This window comes from Papilio machaon, chromosome 5 (genome assembly GCF_912999745.1).
Source record: "Papilio machaon chromosome 5, ilPapMach1.1, whole genome shotgun sequence".
NCBI classification, from domain to species: domain Eukaryota; kingdom Metazoa; phylum Arthropoda; class Insecta; order Lepidoptera; family Papilionidae; genus Papilio; species Papilio machaon.
Window position 1 is genome coordinate 1,083,811 of NC_059990.1, and position 21,777 is coordinate 1,105,587.

General features: G+C 32.4%; 1 protein-coding gene and 1 pseudogene across 1 annotated transcript; one reads left to right on the forward strand and one right to left on the reverse strand.

Annotated features, from left to right (window-relative positions):
- Positions 1 to 494: 494 nt before the first annotated feature.
- On the reverse strand, positions 495 to 19,159 carry LOC106720207 (proton-coupled amino acid transporter-like protein pathetic). Its single transcript, XM_014514795.2, has 10 exons — positions 19,068 to 19,159; positions 7,234 to 7,291; positions 5,209 to 5,325; positions 4,833 to 4,983; positions 4,189 to 4,310; positions 3,962 to 4,046; positions 2,889 to 3,133; positions 2,354 to 2,566; positions 1,527 to 1,696; positions 495 to 882 (listed from the first exon to the last, which is right to left on the reverse strand). Exons 2-10 carry the CDS (start codon positions 7,281 to 7,283, stop codon positions 608 to 610), a joined length of 1,428 nt encoding a protein of 475 aa, XP_014370281.2. The 5' UTR covers positions 7,284 to 7,291; positions 19,068 to 19,159; the 3' UTR covers positions 495 to 607.
- On the forward strand, positions 17,668 to 18,067 carry LOC123721000 (annotated as a pseudogene).
- Positions 19,160 to 21,777: the final 2,618 nt, after the last annotated feature.

Below are 21,777 nucleotides of genomic sequence, written 5' to 3' on the forward strand. Positions count from 1 at the left end.
ATGAAACAACATTATTTTGCTTTTTTATTTTAATATAAAAGTTGTTAATAATTTAGCTACCTTATTTAAAGCTTACCGCTAGCGTTGGGTTGTACTGTATAAGTAAAATTCTTAGATAAAGCTATATTAATTCTACGTTTTTAACACAAAACAGAGCAAAAACTGAGTCTGTACTTTTTTCACAATCTTGTTTAATCATTAATAGCCGTACTCGATAGGCATTAAATGCATAGATATTGAACAAAAACCGCCAAATTAAATTTAATAGTACAAGATGACAAAGTAGCAAACGGTTACCTGAATACGCCAAAATAGCGAAATTACCGATGACCATAGACATCCACATTTGCAGATGTGTTGCCTACTAAAAGTATACCTATACCTATTAATAGAATAGGGAACGCACAGAAAGAAAATATCCCCTTTCCATACGTCTCCAACTCAGAAAAATCCACTTTCACAGTCCATTCTTCCCTTTAAGAAAAGTGAAGGAAAAGGGATTAAAATTTGCCATCCTTAGCTAGTCTAAATTTTCATCCTAAATCTTCATTAAGATACTCTCTTACTGAACATAAAGTCCCCTAGTACTGCAGTAAGTTAATTAATACTATCGAGTTACGTTATAATGAACCTCGTGACCTCCAGATAAGTCTTCTATCATTCCAATAATAGAAACGTAAGAGCCTGACACTAAAGCTATGATAGATATAATCCCGATGATAGTATTCTTGATAACGATGTAGTTGAACTTCCCAAGGTTCCTGTCCCACAAGAACACGGTGTCCACGACGGCAGGTATCAGTAGACCGAGGGTAGAGAAGAAGATTGCTCCCGCAAAACTAATGACCAGCTCTAAATTCGGAAAGGCGGCAGCGATTGCAACTGTAGACAAAAAATAATAATCATCAACCTGCCCTTATATCTATGGAGGGTCGGCACAGTATGTACTACCCCTCCATATTAATCTATCAGATATGACGGCTGATCTCTATCAGCCGTCATATCTGAATTTACCCCCTTCTTACGCATATCCTCTCACACACAATCCGTCTATACCTTGTCTTTTCTTCCTCTAACTTTATAACCATCGACATTTAATCTCATTACAAAAAATAACAATATTGTTGACAAAATAAAATAGCAGGTAAATTAGTTCGTACCTTCCCAAGGTAACAATAATTTTTTAAGAGTCTAATTGCCATATTTAAATTTTACTGGTCACTAAACAAGTCCCTAATTTTAGATTTTTAATATAAAAAATTACACCACAGACTTAAAGTATTTTTCAAATTATTTTTCAATCTCTTTGATATGGAAATTGCACATCGTATACTGCAATTGACAGCGATAGCTGTTCGCTTAACGGTTATTAATTGAACTGTAACAACTATTTTCTCTTTCAACCTAACTATTTTCATAATTTTTTTTATTGGTTCTGTATTATATTTAGCTAAACTTTATTTAAATTAATTGTAACCGACGTTACAGTTAATATAAGAAAATATTGAAAAGCATCAAAGACTCACCGCTGACAGTGACTATGATTGTTCGGATACTAATTTGGATGACGTTTTCGAACTTATTTGAACTCCTGTTTTGCAACATCCTGTTAACCATCTCCATTGGTACATAGAATTGTAAGGCGTAAGAAAAGTATATAACTATGGCCATTATTAACTTTGCACTTTGCGCCACTCTGAAATAAATAGCAATATTACAAGTTTTGAAAAGGTTAAATGTACCATTCATTACATACACGCAGTATATTTTCATATTCCAGTGATAAAGATGAATCGTTTTGGCAGAACGTGTTAAGAATTAGATAAAACGTTCAGGTAAAGAAATGGATGGATTGCGTGAAATGCAGAAGGGAGTGACGACTGAAATGACCGAAGATACATGAATCTGGAGGACGTAAATAGAGTACGCCGAACAAGGACAAGCGTCGGTGGCTCAGGGGTTTAAGCACTTGACTTGCAATCTGCAGGTCCTGGGTTCGAATCCCGCCATGTACCAATGTGTTTTTCGATTTTCGATTTACATATGTACATTTATCCGACGTTCTTACGGTGAAGGAAAACATCGTGATGCAACCTGCACATATCTGAGAAGAAATTCAATGATATGTGTGAAGTCAACCAACCCGCACTTGGCCAGCGTGGTTGACTATGGCCTAGTCACCCCTAACTTGGGGTAGGCTCCGAGCCCCTCGGTGGGGACGTATAGTGAGCTGATGATGATGATGATGATGAACAAGGACAAGGCTGGCAGGACAAGGAGATAATGATGATTAAACGTTAAAATGTAGCAAATTCCACATTTATTTCACGTTCTTTTATAGAAGTGAACTTACATTTCATCCTGAGGTAGATTGAGAGTGATGCTACCTTTGACGTCATCACCGTACTGGACGTAGCCGAAGAATCCGACAATTCCGTACAGCGTGATGACAATGATCATAGCTGTATTCCACACGCCGGGACAGCCGAGGAACTTCTGAGGCTTAGCCATTTCATTCTCTACAGGCATCACAACGCCAATACCTTCCATAGCAAATATTACGGTACTGAAAACAAAAGTTTAATTTAGAACATGACTATTTGTGCTACATTTTATTGGTCAGAATAGTAAATTTCTTTTGTTTATTTTATCGCACTCAGAAAAAAGTAAAATGAAATTTTTCATCTATTACGTACGTACGTACGAGCTTCAATTTTAACCGAAGCTCCTTATTCTCTGGTAAGATTTCATGTTACACGGAGCTTTTAATAAAATATAAAAGCTATATTTAATTAATTACACCACCTACATTAGAAGAAAAAGCAATTGAAAAGAAATTCGAAGCGGTTTGCGGCGCGAAAGATTGTACAGTTAATTTTCTGAATTACCTCAAAAATAATGGCCACTGTGAAACTTTTGAGACCATTTCTCTTTCAGTGATCGGCGGCAAGTCAACAAATACGTAGTACAGCGTGATAGCAAACACGACCACAATGAGGACGTTAGCGAAAGCTGAGAACGGCACCAAGTACTTTAAATTCCTAATCTGACAGATCAGTACTAGTGGTACTAACGTCAAGGCACAATACGTTTGTATCGACAGTTGTAAGCTTGGAACGTATACATCCAAAACCTAAAAAAAAGAGTTTTTTATTCACGTCAAGCTTTTCATAATGATAAGTTATATTCTAAGACAAAATAAATTTTAAAGAAAGTGTTTATAATATATATTTATGACATACTCATATGAAACTCCGGAGGAAAACAGAAATCGAACTGAGATAAAATAAAAGAAAACCAGCTAATTAATTCAAGTAACTTAGAGCCTATACATTGACATGTGATGCATGCCTCTTATTTTGAGTGAATATCGTACGAATTTGTAATCTCTACCCACCTTCTCATATCGCAGGCGTCCTTACTTTTATCAATATGTAATCTTAATAAACAAGCAGACAGAACACCGGCTTTAAAAAATTACCATGTCATACGCAAATCATGGATTTGCTTAAACGATAGCAATATTTACTTTCGGAAAAGTAAACATCTAGGCATATTTTTTAATGTAAAGAATTATATTGTTTGTTACACTTTTCAAGGCATGAATTACATGCAGGTATAATTAGGGATTTAAATTAATCCAAATGCAAATAACAAACAATGGATTTAGTGAAAGCATTTATATATTAGTTTGACGCGATGAACATTTAAAAAGGCTTGATAACTAACTTTGTTTTGAATTTTATTTAGCAGCACAACATTCTATTTAGTTCCATTCAATATAGAAGTGGAAATCTTGTATTAAATTTTTTATCCAAATATAACATAAGGTTTTTTAATAAATTTAATAAAGCGTTATACGAAATGGAAATTTCCAGACGTGGAAACAAGAAAGCACGTAGCTATTCAGTTTACTTTAACATCTGCTTAATAAATAAAATGAAAAATCTCAAATACAAACCTCCTTAAACGACGATCCAATGAACACGACATAAACGCAGAGAACACTGAAGTACGTTAAGAATAACGAATAATCTACCAACTTCCTAAAACAAAACAAAAGTAGACATTTAATATATGAATGATAATAAAACTGACATCAGACCTGAATAAGTGAGTACAACAACATTCAGAATTGTGAACAATATCATACTGTCATAAAAAACCGTAATAGACAGTAAAATTTACTTTATTGCTCCTCCCCACGATCGGATTGATTTCGGTCCGTAGGTAAACGCGGCTCCGCACGTCTCCGCAAAACTCATCGATGGTTTCTTTGCAATCACACACAGTTCTTGCGATGCTCTGACCTTAAAAATAAAATAGTGTTCGGGCACCACAGCTTTTCGTCAGTTACTATTAACTAGCTTCCGCCCGCGACTCCGTCCGCGCGGTATTTAAAAAAAAATAAGTAGATTATGTGTTCTTCCAGACTATGTTCTACTTTTACGTTGAGCCGTTCCGGAAATACCTTCAAACATACATCCATCCATCCATTATAATATCGGCGAATCTCGCTACATCTGATGGTGTGATCAAAGATTTTGCAGTGTAATTTGTACCTAATTTGTTCGCTGTTGTTAGTTTTTTTTTAATTGTCTATGTCTATTTAGACTTAATAATTTTACTTTAACAATCCTACAACGTAATAGATGGATGGATGGATGTTTGTTACAAGGTATCTTTAGAACAGCTCAACGGATCTGGATGAAATTTGACATGGATATATGTAGTCTAAATGAACACATAGGCTACTTATTAACTTTTTCTTTAATTTCGCAAGGGCAGAGTCGCAGGCAACAGCTAGTAAGATTTAAAATTTGATCACTCACCAAAACATGGACAGTATGTGTGCATATGAAGCCTGCTAAAATAGTTCCTATCAAGCCTGCGACAAGTCCAGAATTTTTGAAGGCAGCGGGCATAGCCAGAATTCCGGTTCCCAGGCATGCTTTGAGGAGATGTAGAATTGATCCAAATGTACTGAAAAAATGAGTTTACATTATTAAATGTTAAGCAACTACTCTTTGGAACTATTAAGATATAATGAAAGTATTAACCAGTACTTAATACTCGTAAATCAAATTAGAAAGTAATTGAGAAATATGCTTTTGTACTTTTTCTATAATTTAATTTCCGGAAATTCAAATTACAATTAACATATCTTTACATTTTTTTCTTCACATCCTTACCCATTATAATACTTACGAATTTGGATGTTCAACTTCTCGGTGTTCAAAAGGGTTGTAAGGCTTATCATCATTTATATCTTTTGAAGATATACTGAGAGACGATGGGAATCCTGCATTTGTTGTTAAATTAGCCCTGAAATAAATAAAATAAGCATGGTGTATTAACAGGTAAAATAATTTAATAAAAACATATCAAGATCGTTCAGCTATTGTAAATTTGAAAGCCATTATTTTTATAAACGGATTCTTCAAGGAGAAAAAAAAACTGACACAAATAAAAAGATAAGACCGAAATTAATTGCCCTATCTTAATCTTACTAATATAGTAAGTAAGTAAACAGCTAAGTAACTCAGTAAGATAATATTATAAATGCGAATGTTTAGATGGATGGATGGATGAATGGTAAGTAAGTAAACAGCTAAGTAGCTCAGTAAGATAATATTATAAATTCGAATGTTTAGATGGATGGATGGATGAATGGACGGATATTTTTTTGATGGTATCTCTGGAACGGCTCAACAGATCTTGATGAAATTTGGCACAGATGTAGAACATAGTCTGGAAGAACACATAGGCTACATATAGTAATCCTTACTAATATTATAAATGCGAAAGTAACTCTGTCTGTCTGTCTGTCTAAATTTCACGCCAAAACTACTGAACCGATTTAAATGAAATTTGGTACACAGATAGTCTAGAGCCTGAGGAAGGACATAGGCTACATTTTAACGCGAAAAAGGGGTTGTAAGGGGTTGAAAGTGGGGGTGAAAGTCTGTATGGAATTATCGTCATTTTTACAGTTAGAAGCTTGAAACTTATAAATTCTATTCGAAGACAGAATTTCATGCGGACGAATCGCGGGCACAGCTAGTATTGTGTATAGTCTTAATAGGTTTAAAAACCAGAAGTAACAAGTACTAGCGTTCATCTGTGGAAACAAGGTAGATATAATATATTTCGCTATTTAAAAATCGTTATTGAGGTCACATAAATTATTTTCACTTATGCTCACCGGGTCAGATAACTTTGTCGGTCTATACACTTGAAAATATTGTACACTTGTCATTACAATGTTCCAGTTGACCGACTATCACGTAATGGCATAGAAAATCTCAAGGTAAATGATTGATAGAAATGTTAATTCATTTCCATTTTACTAACCAACACAATGCTAATCGTAAATATAAAAAATAAGAAGTATTAAATATTACTTAAACAGTCAAGTACTTAAAGTGACACCCGTATTTGATCATTTGAAGAGTTCAAGTATGGTTGAAAGAGACGGGAATAAAAGAAATTTAATTTATAAAGGTTTAGAAACTTTGTAAAGTCGATTCAAGTCACTAAATTGCCACTCAAAGAGTCGTTGAAAACGGAGATAACAATATTTCGCAAGAACAAGAATAATTATATAAATCTTAAATATTTTGGCAAATTGTTTCTTTTACCTTTTCGATTTGATGAAATCCGATGCAATTAACTTCTAATATAATCTAACAATCGGTCTTTTATTAACCGGAGACATTTGTGTCGAACACAATTCTACCGATAGGTTTTTCTTATTTCTGTTTTAATATATTAAAAACATTGTTACAATGATTTGACTCAAAAGGTTAAAAGAAGAATTGAAAATCTTTATTTATTTGTATTTTCCGAGTTAGGTTTATTTATGTAATGCCCGGCTTTGTATATGCGAAGACAGATAAAGGACTTTCAAATACAGTACGAAACATTTAATGGAATGAGGATTTTTTTCCGTCCCATGAGTTTTAACACATTCATTTATTTTCGGAAAACATACATCTGTATGTAATGTGTATAGAACATTTGAATTTTTTATATGTAACATTTGACTCTACAGTTTCCTTTTAATCTTTCTTCGAAGTTTACATGGAATAGAGTTTAGAAATGGAACTAAAAATCATTTATATGTTTGGTACAATTGCACAGAACTGTATTTAGTAATTATTATTTTTAAAATTTACTGTGTTACTTATATTTTCAATAGTTTAATGATATACATAGTAAATAAAGACTTACGTCGAATTAAAATTCTCTGGCAACGAATCTTTGCTTTTCTCCTGAGTCATTTTTCTCTCTGCAACAAAAATAAATATTTTATAAAGAGTATAGGTAGTATATTACATTATTTTTGTAAACAAGCTAATGATTTAATTTAAAAAAAAAAACTAGCAATAATTGTAGTCGGCATTGAGAATATGTAAATGTATGATTCTTTTTAGCCGACTTCAAAAAGAAGGATGTTATCAATACGACTGTATTTTTTTTATGTGTGTTACTGCAAATCTCGGCCCCTGGTGGTCCGATTTTGATAAAAAAAATTTAATCGAAAGGAAGTGCTTGCAGATGGGTCCCATTTGTTTGTTTTTTTTTTTACTTTTATAATATTTTATGATTAATTAACTGTTGCCCGCGACTGCGTCCACGCGGAATTATAAAAAAAACTTAATTAGTGGCCTATGTGATCTTCCAGACTATGTTCTACATCTGTGCCAAATTTCATCAAGATCTGTTTAGCCCTTCCGGAAATATCTTCAAACAAATGTCAATCCATCTAAACATTCGTATTTATTATATTAGTAAGATTAGTTCGTTTAACCATTCTATTGCACTGTTAAAAACTAAAAGAAGTATTTTTATAGCATAAAGTTGTAATATACTGCATTTCACGTACAATAACAGAATATTTTGAAAGTGTCGCAAACAATACTTCCTTTAACACTTTACGATTGGTCTGCAAATATCATTTGAAGATGTCAATACAGCTATGAAATTCTTCAGCCGAAACACTATAGTTGAAACATATTTTATCTATATTTATTCAAATAGACAATACTGTTACTGTAACGTTTGTGAATTAAATAAAAAAAGCCACAGATATATTGACATTTAATAAGATAGCCTGTGATATTTTACAAGTAGTGAATGACGAAATTGTCAACGTCAATAGCAACAAACTTATCAGATGAATCTGAAGTTTATCGTATTATCCGAAAAGATTATTTGTTACCAATTGCACAATAAAATCTGATTTAAATCAAAATTTTCCTATTTTTCTATTAAATATATAGTATACTAAATGTCGCTCGCGACTCCGTCCGCCCGGAATTTAAAAAAACTTAATTATTGGCCTATGTGTTCTTCCGGACTATGTTCTACATCTGTGCGAAATTTCATCAAGATCCATGCAGCCATTCTGGTGATACCTTGTAACAAACATCCATCCATCCATCCAAACATTCGCATTTATAATATTAGGAAGATAAAAATAAAAAAATAAATAAAAAATCATTCTTCACAAAATTGGTGTGGCTCTGTCTCTTTAACTAGTAAAAACTATTTCTGGAGACAGCCCAAGATATATAGGATCAACATTTCAAAGAAGCGAAGCAACCTTTTTATTCTATGAGAAGATCTTTCTCGACGTGGGTTCTTATGTAGACTGCCTAAATCGTTTACGCTTTGACCGTAGCAATAAACATTTTAGGTTACATTTTCTCGTGTTTTCATTCAATCTTTTCTTTTGTTGCTCTGTCTACATCTGTCGTTTACTAGTAAATAACTTTTTTAAACACTCAATGTATCTTTCCTCATCTATTTATCTATTGTTCTTCGTCTAGTAGTATCTTTGTTCTTAAATGAGCTATCTTTATTCACTCAGAATCGGTAACCGTAGACATCTGTACGATAATATTTTGTTTTTTATGAGTTACATTCTTGAATAAAAAAAAAACTAATTAAGCGCAGAGACCCCAAGCGTGTTTTGTCCTCCAACAATACGAGTATCGACCTTTCGCGGATCATCGCCTCTTCGAATCGGTCCATCTGATCCCTCCACATTATTTTTCTGCAAAAAGCCTGCAATCTTTTGTATAAATAATTTACGAATTATTGACTTGCTTCTGCTAAATACGTCACATTACCTAAATGCGTCTAAACTAAATAGTTTAAGTACACACAATGTTTAAACTAATTATTATCGAATTTATTTTTCGAAGTAAAATCACGTAACGGCTAAAAAATGTTACGTTAGGTGTAAGTTCAAAGAATAAATATTATTCACTTCTTGTCTAAACCAAATTTTTACCATTAATTTCGGTATATATTGAGTTTAACAGGAAAAATCTTACTTCTTACTTATAATATAAATGCGAAAGTTTACATGGATGGATGGATGAATGAATGGATGTTAGAAGGTATCTCCGTAACGGCTCAACAGATCTTGATGAAATTTGGTACAGCTTTAGAACAAAGTCTGGAAGAACACATAGGTTACTTATTAAGTTGTTAATTTATTCCGCGCGGACGGAGTCCCGGGCAACAGCTAGTATGGAATAAAAGGATAATTAAATATTGTGATAATTCAAATAATCAAGTATTGAAAATTCTGCTTAGTAATTGTTACATTGTTAAGGGCTTTTTTCACAATGTATGATAATTGCCGGATAACTAGCTGGCAAATAAATTAGCCGGACGGAGTCAGGGCGAAAGCTAGTATTACATGAGTAAGATTAATAGTGCAGCCTTTCTATAAATGGCAGTGTTATGCATATTTACATTGTTGCGGTGATCTATACAAATAGATTATTATTTATAATAAACCTTTATTTACGTATCATGTTACAAATTAAGCAAAATGTTTTGTCAGCAAATTGTTAAGGCTTTTGTTTTTATTATGTACTTGCGAAATACATAGAAAAATATATGACACTTGTTTTGTTTATTCAACCTATATAAATTGCTTAGAATTCTTTAATAGTTAACACTTATAAAAACCTACAAATAGATTTAATTTGTAACTTTTAGTTTAATTTAACTTTTGCCCGCGGCTCCGTCCTCGTGGAATTAAAAAAAATTAAGTAGACTAAGTGTAGTCTTCCAGACTATGTTCTATGCATGAGCGTCAAGAAGTTTCATCTTCTTTCGGCTCAGATATCCTTGTTTGACTATAAATTGATTTAGTATATTTTGTTTTCATTGAAAGTATGACAGCGTTGTTGTATAAATATATATTTATTTGTACATTTTATCTCGTTTTCTTAATACAAGGTTAAACGAAAAGAAGTAAACAACAATGCAAGGTTATTGATCAAAGAAATCAATTTCACGATTAAGTTTATTGACAACAAGTTTTTGAAAAACAATCCTTAAAAGTAATTAAATGGAATCCTGATAAAATAGAGATCATAGTTATGTTAAAAAATATATAACATATTAATTTATTTTATAGCCATCGCTGTCAATTACTGTAGAAACTAAGGGGGAGATGTACCTAATTAATTAATTTGCAAAAATTTAAATGAGGGATTGGCTTGAATGACGTCACATTAGTATTCTTGTACAATGTATAAAAAAGTTAACATCATGAATATTATACGAATAAAGGTTGTACAACTTTGCTGCACACTGTACTAACAGTCAGAAGGTTTGTCCGCATTTTACTTGTATATTATGCTTTATTGAACACATTATCATTTCATTACTGGTTTACAATCAGACTTTAATTAGAGTAACAGATAGATATCTCTGGTTTAAACTACGAAGTAAATTACTAATAAAATAAGTTTTTAAATGACATGTTCCTTTAAAAAAACTAGTAATCTCCCCGGCTTCGCTCGAGTACACGTATAATTAGAGACGAGATTACATACTGATAGAAGAGTTTACTATTTTTGAAAGAATTTTTAAAAAACTAATTTAATGTTATTTAATTTATCTTGAAAAAATAATCGAATTATATTTATAATACTCGTAGTAAAGTCAAATAATGTATTGAAACATAAATGACGTACACAGTAAAAATAAATATAAAAATTTAATTTTATCTTACTGTAATAATGTTTGTTAATTTTTTGTATTTTTATCTTAGCCATCAGTTATTTCGTAATCAAAGGTTTTTTCCTGTATTTAAATTGCTCGCCATTCTTTGTAGAACACATAATTGCAACGTTTTATCTGGACACGTTTAATTATGATAACCAGTGGCATAACAACTCAACGTATACGTTTACTGTGGAACAATATTTATTAGTTACATTCCAAACTTCAAAGTCCATTTTACACAAAGTTATTCTACTAAAATGATTTATTGTTCTGTTTTCAATTGACAAAATCTATACCCAATCTGTGCAAGTTTCAACAAAGAATTTCTTAAGGTACATACTTATAGAAATGATCTAGAAATGGTGAGATCTACAATGTATTACAAATGGAGAATTATAAGTTATAACTGTTAATGAGGTCTTGTTTTGAAATATAAGTCATATGGATGTGTTTGATTTAAACATATAATATTTCACCTGATGTCTTTGTTGCCACCGAATTTAATCTCTTTTAATTCCTTCCTCGTCTAGTTAAATTTTCTTTCAAGCAAAACAAATTCATTAAAATCTTTTCTCGTTGTTGATTCTTGTATTGTAATTTGGCCGCTCAACGTCTTCCCTATATCAAAGATATTAAATAAAACAAGGAAAATCGCAAGTTTGACTTTTATCTTCATTCCTTGAATATGATCGGAATTGTCTTTTGTTTTTTTAATCAAGTTTTTGAACGACCTTTAAAATAAGTATGAAATTGTATAAGTTTCTTAGTAAACGTTAGATAAAGTTGATGTCAACTTTAAAAAATATCAAGGAAATTACATACTAATGTAAACTTTAAAATAAACATACTAGTAGTTTACACAATTTTTAAATATTTCTTCTACCATGTTGAGGCTAAACAATTTAATACCCAAGATCACTTAGACATTTAAAAGAAAGTAATATTTATTTATACTTACTTATGTAAAGACTAATGTTTATAATATAGTTATAACTGTAACAAAATTTGCAAATTATAGCAAAAAAATCAAACAAATTTAATCGAAAATATCGTACATCATTTTAAACTGTATTTTTCAAAAACTTGTAAAATTAATTTGTAATTAAAATTATGGAATTTATTGTAAGAAAAATAAACAGTATGCGGACAACTTTCAAAAACAATATAAACGAGTGAATGGTAGACAAGCTATTTAAAGGGTAAAGCTGTTTAGCTGTATCTACATTACTTAACGATAAGAAAATTAATAGCATATTATTCTTAGTAAAGTAAAAAAAAATATAAAGTTTATAATCGGTCAGTGTCATTCTGTATCCATCATTCTTGGTTTTATGCATCATTGAGAACCTCACGTATTTATAACAACACAAAAATGTCTATCCCCTGTAGACAAAGTGCATACACTCGGAAGCGTTTCCTTAACGAACTTCATATATATAACTTCTAGAACTGCAAGAACTTTCTACAAGTCACGTCACGTGATTGTCATGTGTTATAGTTGAATGTATTTTTGAAACTCGTTATGGAATCACTTCGAAGTGCTGGTTATTTTGAAATTTCCATAATAAATACAATATATTTATGACATTTCATGTTGAACAAATTAACAATATTTTGAACAATTTGAAGTAATATCATACAATTTAACATGATTTACGCTTTACAACAAATTAAAATAATCTTGATTACTTAACTATTTTTTAACTGCGCTACGTGTTAACTGAACCGTGGCATGTGAATAACGACTATTTTAATTTCATGCAATTTTAGAGCATGAGTAATAAAAGAAGATAAAAAATTGTGTCTGATAGTTCCATACTCTACACTACACAATTTACACATTACAAATACAAGAAATACTTTTTTATATAAATAGTATTCTTATAAAGGTAACCTATTCTAACTCGCATCTCTTTTAGGTTATATCTTTCTCCCGTGTAACAAAATGTACCTAAACGTGACGCTTCTTTAATGAATGGACCGACAAGGCTATCTGAACTAGTGGGCATAAGTCAAACTAAATGAGCTCAGTAGCGCCCCCATGTCATTTTTTTCTTTTACGTAATTTTCTATGCCCAAGTTGGTTTTATATATACAGTCAAAACCGTTTATAGCGACATCGTTTTGAACAACATACCGGTTAAATTGACCAACATCAAAGGTCCTGGCTGAATGTTATTACATATCTTTCCTATTAATACCTGTCACCGGTTGTTACAACTATCGGTTTTTACGACTCAATATGAGTAGTCCCTTCGATGTCGTTATAACAGATTTTGACTGTATTCTGATAGAAACAACCGCGATACCAGCACGTCTCTCACCGTTTCAGATATCCTTGTTTACTATAATATTGAAATTTAACTTTTATCCTAACCTTGACAGATGTAAATGGCAAAAACTTAAGGTCTTCCTGCTAGTGTTATTATTTTCACAATTTTACAAATATACATTTATTGCATAAAAAAAACTGACTTTAAAAATATAATATTTCATAACTGTTCAAGCAAAACGCAACCTTTAAATCTGTTTGTATAGTAAGTCGAACCGTTCATTAGTTCTACAAACTATAATCCAGATTCTAAGTCCTAGCAAAGATTTAACTATATTATGCCTAACTTTATTAACTACTCTGTGATACTTAGAATTATAAAATTAAATCCACTACAAATGTTAATGTTTTCAATTTTTTACATTAATATCTGTTGACTACAGAAAAAAACGTCAATACGCCTTAAAAATATGTTCAAAATTGGTTTCACCTACAACATAGCTGAAATAATAAATATCTATTCCCGGTACAGAAAAACATATCATGTCTTAATGGTTATTTTTTTTTCATTCCATAATTTTAGAGTTTTACTTTCCGTACGATTTGTTCAAAATAAATTCTAACTTAAATGATAACTTCCCTTTTTATCATGTCAAACATATTAAGCATAATTGAAATATTTATTTTACGTGAAAATAAAACAAAGAGAATAGATATTTTGCAACAATTTCTGATACAATTGTTTAAGTTCGACATGAGGAAATAAAGAAACGACTATCGGGTTGAAGGTTTCACGGCCGTTTGCCGCGACGTTCGACAGACGACGCAACAGCTAAGATCGGAACACCGTCTACTTTTATTTAGTTCACAAACATTTCCTATTAATCTCATTTCCATCTTTTTTGAGTTATCATAAAATTCAATAAAGTGTCCGTTCATTTTAACATCCTTTATGCTGCTGAATAACATTCAAGCACATTTATTTGAACAATCAAAGGCAAAACCTCAAATTGAATAGCAAAGAATTTAAGTAAATTATTTTTTGAATGGGATTTGGTTTTGTCATGTATTCAGTATTTTAATATGCAATTACACCATTTACTTTGTTGTGCAAACATGTGTGAAATCGACATTGGGACGTAAAGCAATACTCCATAGCGTCGAATGAAAAACTGTTTCTGAAAATATGACTGACAAAAAAATTACAATCATTTATTTAAGCAAATCGCAGTAACGGAGTTTATAGTGAACATATTTAATCATAGTTTTTCTTTATAAGTATTTTTATTTCCAACGTATACCACTAGTAGCATTATTTACATAGTTGATTTCAAAAAATATGAAATCCGATATCTTAATAAATGATACGTTTTGATCAATATCGCCTTCGTCGAGATACAATTCTGTTCGAGTAGTAGCTTCCTGTCAGTCGGACAAAGGGTCGCAGGCAGGCAGGCGTGCTGAATGCCTTCTTTGTGCCTGAGTAGACACCGTTTACCTTGAAGAGGCATTTACAGCTTCACCGGGCTTGAGGTAACCGTGTGCAAATGACGCTTAACCTAAACCTATTTATTTACCGGATTGGATAAAAAGCCTACATCACGCGATGTTCCCAGGCGATCACCCATCAGGGGTCGCGAACGAAAGGGCAAGCGTGCCGTGGCCTCGCCACCATATGTAGGAGGAACACATGGGTTTAAGGGGTATATATGCCATCCAGAAGAGAATCCCACATCACTACGTTCCTTCGGGGCGCGGAGTATGCAAAGAGCATTCCCCTCTGAAAAAAAAGGCGGTCACCTATCCAAGTAGTGCTTCACTTCGGTGATCGCACGAAATTCAACGTGGTATGGATATTGGCACCGGAGGCCCTTCCTACCTTTTCTTATAAAAAAGGATGAAAAGGGGAAGTGAAATTTTCAGAGAACAGGGAATAGGAAAGGGATCCTCTTTCTGAGCATCCCCCACTTCGTTAAATGAAGGTCGGCAACGCATCTTATTGCCACCTTATAATATAAAAAAAGCAATTTTTTTAATAAATAACTGAAAAGTACTTTAGAAATATGTAGAGATATTTACCTATCTCTAGATAAACAGGAAAAACATTTTACCTGTCATCAGAATAAAGATCCAATGCCGTGCTTAGGCAATGTAAAGTACGTCCTCTAACTTCCTATGTTAACTTCCTGTTAGTCCTCAAACAAGTCTGAATAACAATCAGATCATCCAGTGTATATCTATTGTTAACAAACATAATGCTCAGTATACCACACCTTTAGTATACTAAACTATTCAATTTCAATGTGTCAGTTGTTATGGATTTTATTGTGCAAACTAAGGTCAAAGTCAATGTAAAAAAAATGTCAATCAATGTATACTAAGATATTATCAGATTACAATGTTGTAAACATAGAAACTTTGACATATGATCTTATTAGTATAGGTACTATTATTATAAAGAGTTTAAATTTTATTTTTTGTTTGCATTGAATAGGCTCTTTAACTAATAAACCGATTTGAAAAATTCTTTCTGTGTTTGGAAGCTACCCTATCTACTGGTGATATAAGCTATATTTAATACTAGATTTTTTTAATTCCTCGCGATTATATTCGCGTGCAACTGCAAGTAATTAATAAAAACAAGACATTTGTATCAACGTTATTTTGTATTCATTATTGCCAAATTTAAAATAAAGACAACATTCGAAAGTAATTAATTTATTCGACGATAAAATAATTTAGATTATTTGAAATAGAAAACACAGAACGTTTTGTTCTACTGCCCTTAATATTATATTTAAACAGAAGAAGTAATAAGTCGTAGTCAACTCATAGCAAAATCTCTACCGTAGAACTGAAGCCTACACTATATTAGGGATGTCTAAGCTTGAGGCAACCACGTTGTCGCAGTGCGGATTTGTTGACTTGTAGTTGAAGTAATTGACATAATAGAAATATCAATAAGGAAAAACAACTTCTATGCCCACACAAAAATGTACGCTGTCATGTCATCTTTACGTCGGCTCGAAATTTTGCAAGAGACAGAGGTCCAAGTTTTATTAATTGCTGAACTTTGCAAATATTTGGAAGCATCTCAAAAATTTTCTAATATTGTACAGCCAAATTAGGTGACTACTTCAGTAAGAATATTGTACGGTGAATATAAAACGATGTCTTTTTCCTGTGGCATCATTTTTTTTCAACGTTTCTGTCAGATAACGAAATAGGAACAAGGAAAATAAAGAAAGGACATCGCTATAATAAATTATTCATATATCTTATTCATTACTTCTATTCTTTGAATGTATTACGACTAATTGATAACACGATTTTGAAAGGTTGTTTCGTTGAAAAATTAGTTAACTATTTTTACATTGTTATTTGTAGCTATCAATTGTTTTCGCTTTCTATTTCTTATTATCTCTCCAAAAAGTACGATCACAGCGAAAATATAATCCCGGCTATAATTAAAGGTTAAATCGAGGTTAGATTGAGGTAGAAAATGCTACCTTTGATATTCTTTTCAAGAATGAATGCCTAAAATTCAATGCTATTTTAAAATTTATACGACACTAACAGGGCACATAGTGTTACTAATCGTGGGTTTCAAGTCTAAAATCTGTGTATAAAACATATCCTCGTCTCTGTCATTAACAAAACAGATATTAAAAATATGTTTTAAAGGGAGATTAAAGGGAGAATATCTCAGAAATCCACGGTAAGTTCCTCTTTGTATTCGGAGCTTCATCTTTCTGCAATTTTAAAGTCGCAGTCTGAAATATTAAATGATTTCAATAGGTTAAGAGTCGCTACACTGCTAACTTCAACTTTATCCTGAAGCTGAGTTGTGCTTTATATCTTCTATTATATAAAATTCTCGTGTCACGGTGTTCGAACTTGAACTCCTCCGGAACGGCTTGACCGATTCTCATGAAATTTTGTGAGCATATTCAATAGGTCTGAGAATCGGCCAACATCTATTTTCATTCCCATATTCAGATTTTTTAAATGCGCGCGGACGGAGTCGTGGGCGACAGCTAGTTATTATATAGAAACGAAAGATAAAACGTGAAGGAACATTTTTAGTTCAATAAAGGTTTCTATTTTATAACCTCCAATAACCCAAATTCAAACGACAACAGACCGATTCCCATCGACGGTCAACTAGTTACCATGTGCGATCAATATAAATATCTGGGAGGCATGATGCACATTTCTGGGAACTTGGAATGCAACATTCAACACCGTATAGCTGCAGCGTGGAAAAAATGGCGAGAATTGACTGGTGTTACTTGCGACAAAAGAATGCCAGTGAAACTTAAGGGTTTGGTTTATAAGTCCATGATGAGACCATCCTCATGTACGGCAGTGAAACCTGGGCCATAACTCAAAAGAACGTGCATACCATTCAAGTTGCTGAAATGAAGATGTTGAGATGGGTGTGCGGCGTAACCAGGCTCGATAAGATCCGCAACGAGTTCGTGCGAGGTAGCCTCGGTGTGCGCGATATCGCTGATAAGATGCAAGAGAGTAGGCTGCGATGGTATGGTCACATAAGGAGGAGGCCGCCGGACTACGTCGGTAATTTAGCACTACATCTTTCCCTTCCTGGATGCAGATCCAGAGGCAGACCCAAAACTAGATGAGTTAAAAGACATGAGTGAGTGCCAAGTCTCAGATGAAGATGTCGAGGACAGGGCGAGGTGGAGGAAACTGATTGGAAAAGCCGACCCCACCACCATGTGGGATTCGAGCTAGGCAGAGAGAGAGAGAACCTCCATTTTGATTTTTTCTTTTTTATTAATATTGTCCGATAAACAACGAAATGAAATTTCTCGTATTCAACACATAGCCAGGGGGGCTCAGAGATTTGATTGTTTGCACAGAAACTTCTGTAATTACATAGACAATCAACTGCAGATTATTAAACTCCTATTGATATAAAAAAACTTTGTATGGAGAAACTTTTTTCATTCAGTACAATTGACAACCTCTATCAACTTTTATGTAAATTCATCTTTCAAGAGGACGATATCGCGAGCATGTAACAATGTAATTGATGCGTAATTTGACTTAAATGAATACAGATAAGAAAATACCTTTGTTAATTTAATTTATTATTAACCTATTGATTAATTAATCCATGGGTTTTTGGGTTATTGGAACATCTTCTTTTTGTTAAATAAATTTAATCCAATTCAGAGGTGACTCATTGAGTATTACGTAATACTTGTTATAGAGATAAATAAGTATAGCAATTTGAAACTAACTAGGCCAAGAAATACAGATAGAATATCGAATTAAGTTAGTAAATTTGCCTAACATATGTCCTGATCAGGTATTCCCTTAAGTGTGCTGATTAACTATTCCCCTTTCTTACTAGCTTGTGTGTGTATCAGTAAGCTCTTAAAGTCAATTCAGACTACAGGATGTTCGAGGCTTGACAAAACAAACTTGAAGTCAGTCATCAGTCGAGCAAAAACTTATGTCATATGTTTTCAGAAATGAATCCAGGTCATCTAAATATGCTGAATATATTAGTACCGAATATAGATTTAATATTTACGAAACTTAAATTAATCTTAAGTAAGATAATTGTTTTTATTCCGTACTTATTTTAATTACATCCTTTGTAATATTTAACAGTTGAAGAATTTATTCAAGCATGTCATCTTTTTTAAAAAATTAATTCCAATCAGAAAACGTCAATTAATTAATACTGTCAAAAATAAATCTAAATGAAAAGTAGAATATTTACCTGAATCCAAGGCACAGTTAATAAAATAATATAAAATAAAATGGCGCGTTCATTATCCGACTAAACCAGCAATGAGTCGACTGTGTGAGTACCGCGACATTTACAATTCAACTGACCTCACCAAATAAACACAACCATGCGCACGAGTAGACCGCTCTTTTGTCAGTGATAAATTACATTTCAAAAAACTGATACTGAGCCTTATAGTTACGACAATAAAGTTTATTTTTCATTACATGTGACAATTTTCTTTCCAAGGTCCTTAACTTGTGATCAAGATGCAATAAATGCTCGATTTACAGATTAATATTTTTATGCACTTATTTTACTGGCGACATTATAGAAGTAACATTATATAGGTATCTTAGTGATTGTACAAAATCATGATTAATTTTCAAATTAACAGTAATCTGATTTGATTAAGGCATTTGTTTCTTATTATTTGGGTGTTATTATGTACTTTTAACCATTTTTTTTATTATAGATAAATTAAATGGAAGGTTCATTTTCCGGGCAAGCTATCTGTGTTCTCGCATTGTTTTCGTAATTTCCGGACATCCTTCATTCTATATTAGATATATCTCGAGAAATATTTACTGTATTTCGGCGTTACCGTAGACGAAATTAAAACTCAATATATAAGTCGGGTTACAAAATGAAAAAGTACTTAGCAAATTTGGTTGATAATAATAATAAAGCGTTTATATGTATGTATATAGAGATCTTTTAGTGCTATTGCTCTGGTATAATTTATTACAGACTAACGTCCGAACCCTATAATCGATCCATAAAATCGATTTGGTGATTATTGTATTATTTTTATGTGAAATTGAATTGATCGCGTTTTTCTTATACTATTAAGACCGCCAGATCAGTTAAAATTCGCCTGAATTCATTATAAAAAAAAAAAAACCTTAGATAAGCAAAACTGGTTCGTGATCAATTATTGGCTGTTAATCCACTTCAATTCTTCTGTAGAGCTGCATTTTAAAATGGTGAATTCACATTTAAAATTGCAGATTTCTGTAAGCGCTTTTGCGTAGTCAGACTTAGATTTCTATCGTCAAAAATGCACTAAAAAGTCACAAAATAATGTCATAAGTACCCTCGAAAGTAACAAAGTTCTCTTCTTTATTGTTATTTGTCTATATTGTACAATTATCGTTTGTTCGGAGTCGTTGTCGGTCGAGGTAAATTAGTGACATTTAATATGTCTAGACCTAGTTACGTTTAAGTTTCTACCTATATATATGATATATGATAAAATAACATCAAAACAATCATTATCCTATTAAATCTATTCCTACTAACTTAATGCTATTCATAAAAACTTGTAAAATTATCGAGATAAAAAGTATATCAGTTTTAAAAATTCAATAAAAACTCGTAAGAATTTAATTTCAGTTTCCTAAAATAAAATTCTTATCAAAGCAAAAAATTACGAAATCCACTTTGAATTACAAAACATGAACCAGATGTCTGAGTAGCATTGAGATCATTAAGGTACTCTGTTGTCAAGTAATTTGATATTCGAGTATTTTGTTTGTGTTAATTTCTCGCAGATCTTTGACTATAGAGTACCGGACTAGGTAAAGAGTCGCCGTTGTACTTAATAAATTAAGTCACTTTCACCGTTTAGGTAAAATTGAAATGTTCGCATACTGACTCAAAAATGTAAATGGAAATCGAAAAACACATTGGTACATGACGGGATACGAACCCAGGTCCTGCAGATCACAAGTCGAGAGCTTAACCCCTGCGCTACCGAAGACACATGCACCGAAAAATTCACACGCTTCACAAAACGAACACATAAGCAAGCAATTGTCGAACTAACTATTCATTTTAATTTTACAGATGGAAATGCACGCTCTTGACAGGTCCTGTCATTTAAAATTCAAAGTTGCAGTTTGATAAAATACATTCTGTAGCAGATAAACAGAGATAACTGATGTTTACGACAGGTGTACTACCTGCATTGTGATTTGGGATAATGTATTGTCGAGTTAAAAAAGGTTTTTCACCTTAAAGACATTTCCTTACACAAAAGTTATAACCACAGAATTTTATAATAAACTAGCTTTTTCCCGCGACTCCGTCCGCGCGGAATAAAAAAAAATAGAAAACGGAGTAAAAATTATCCTATGTCCGTTTCCTGGTTCTAAGCTACCTGCCCACCAATTTTCAGTCAAATCGATTCAGCCGTTCTTGAGTTATAAATGGTGTAACTAACACAACTTTCTTTTATATATATAGATATATATATATATATATAGATAGATAACTAGCTTTTACCCGCGACTCCGTCCGCGCGGAATAAAAAATAGAGAACGGGGTAAAAATTATCCTATGTCCGTTTCCTGGTTCTAAGCTACCTGCCCACCAATTTTCAGTCAAATCGATTCAGCCGTTCTTTAATTATAAATAGTGTAACTAACACGACTTTCTTTTATATATACAGAGATAATATTTGAGCATACTATATATATTGATGCTTCCTTTTAGAATTATGTATGACTACTTACGTAGTCGGTGACAGTGTTATCCTGCTCAGTTCTGCTGGAAATTTAAAACGTAAAACCTTTTAAGGAAAAAAAAATTACACTCAGTGTCTCCGACTTGATAAAGGGATGAATAAAAACTGACGAAGGTTCTAACACCGGTTGTACTTAAATCCAGAAGCAGCTTGTTCTAAATACTGGTCTAGTTT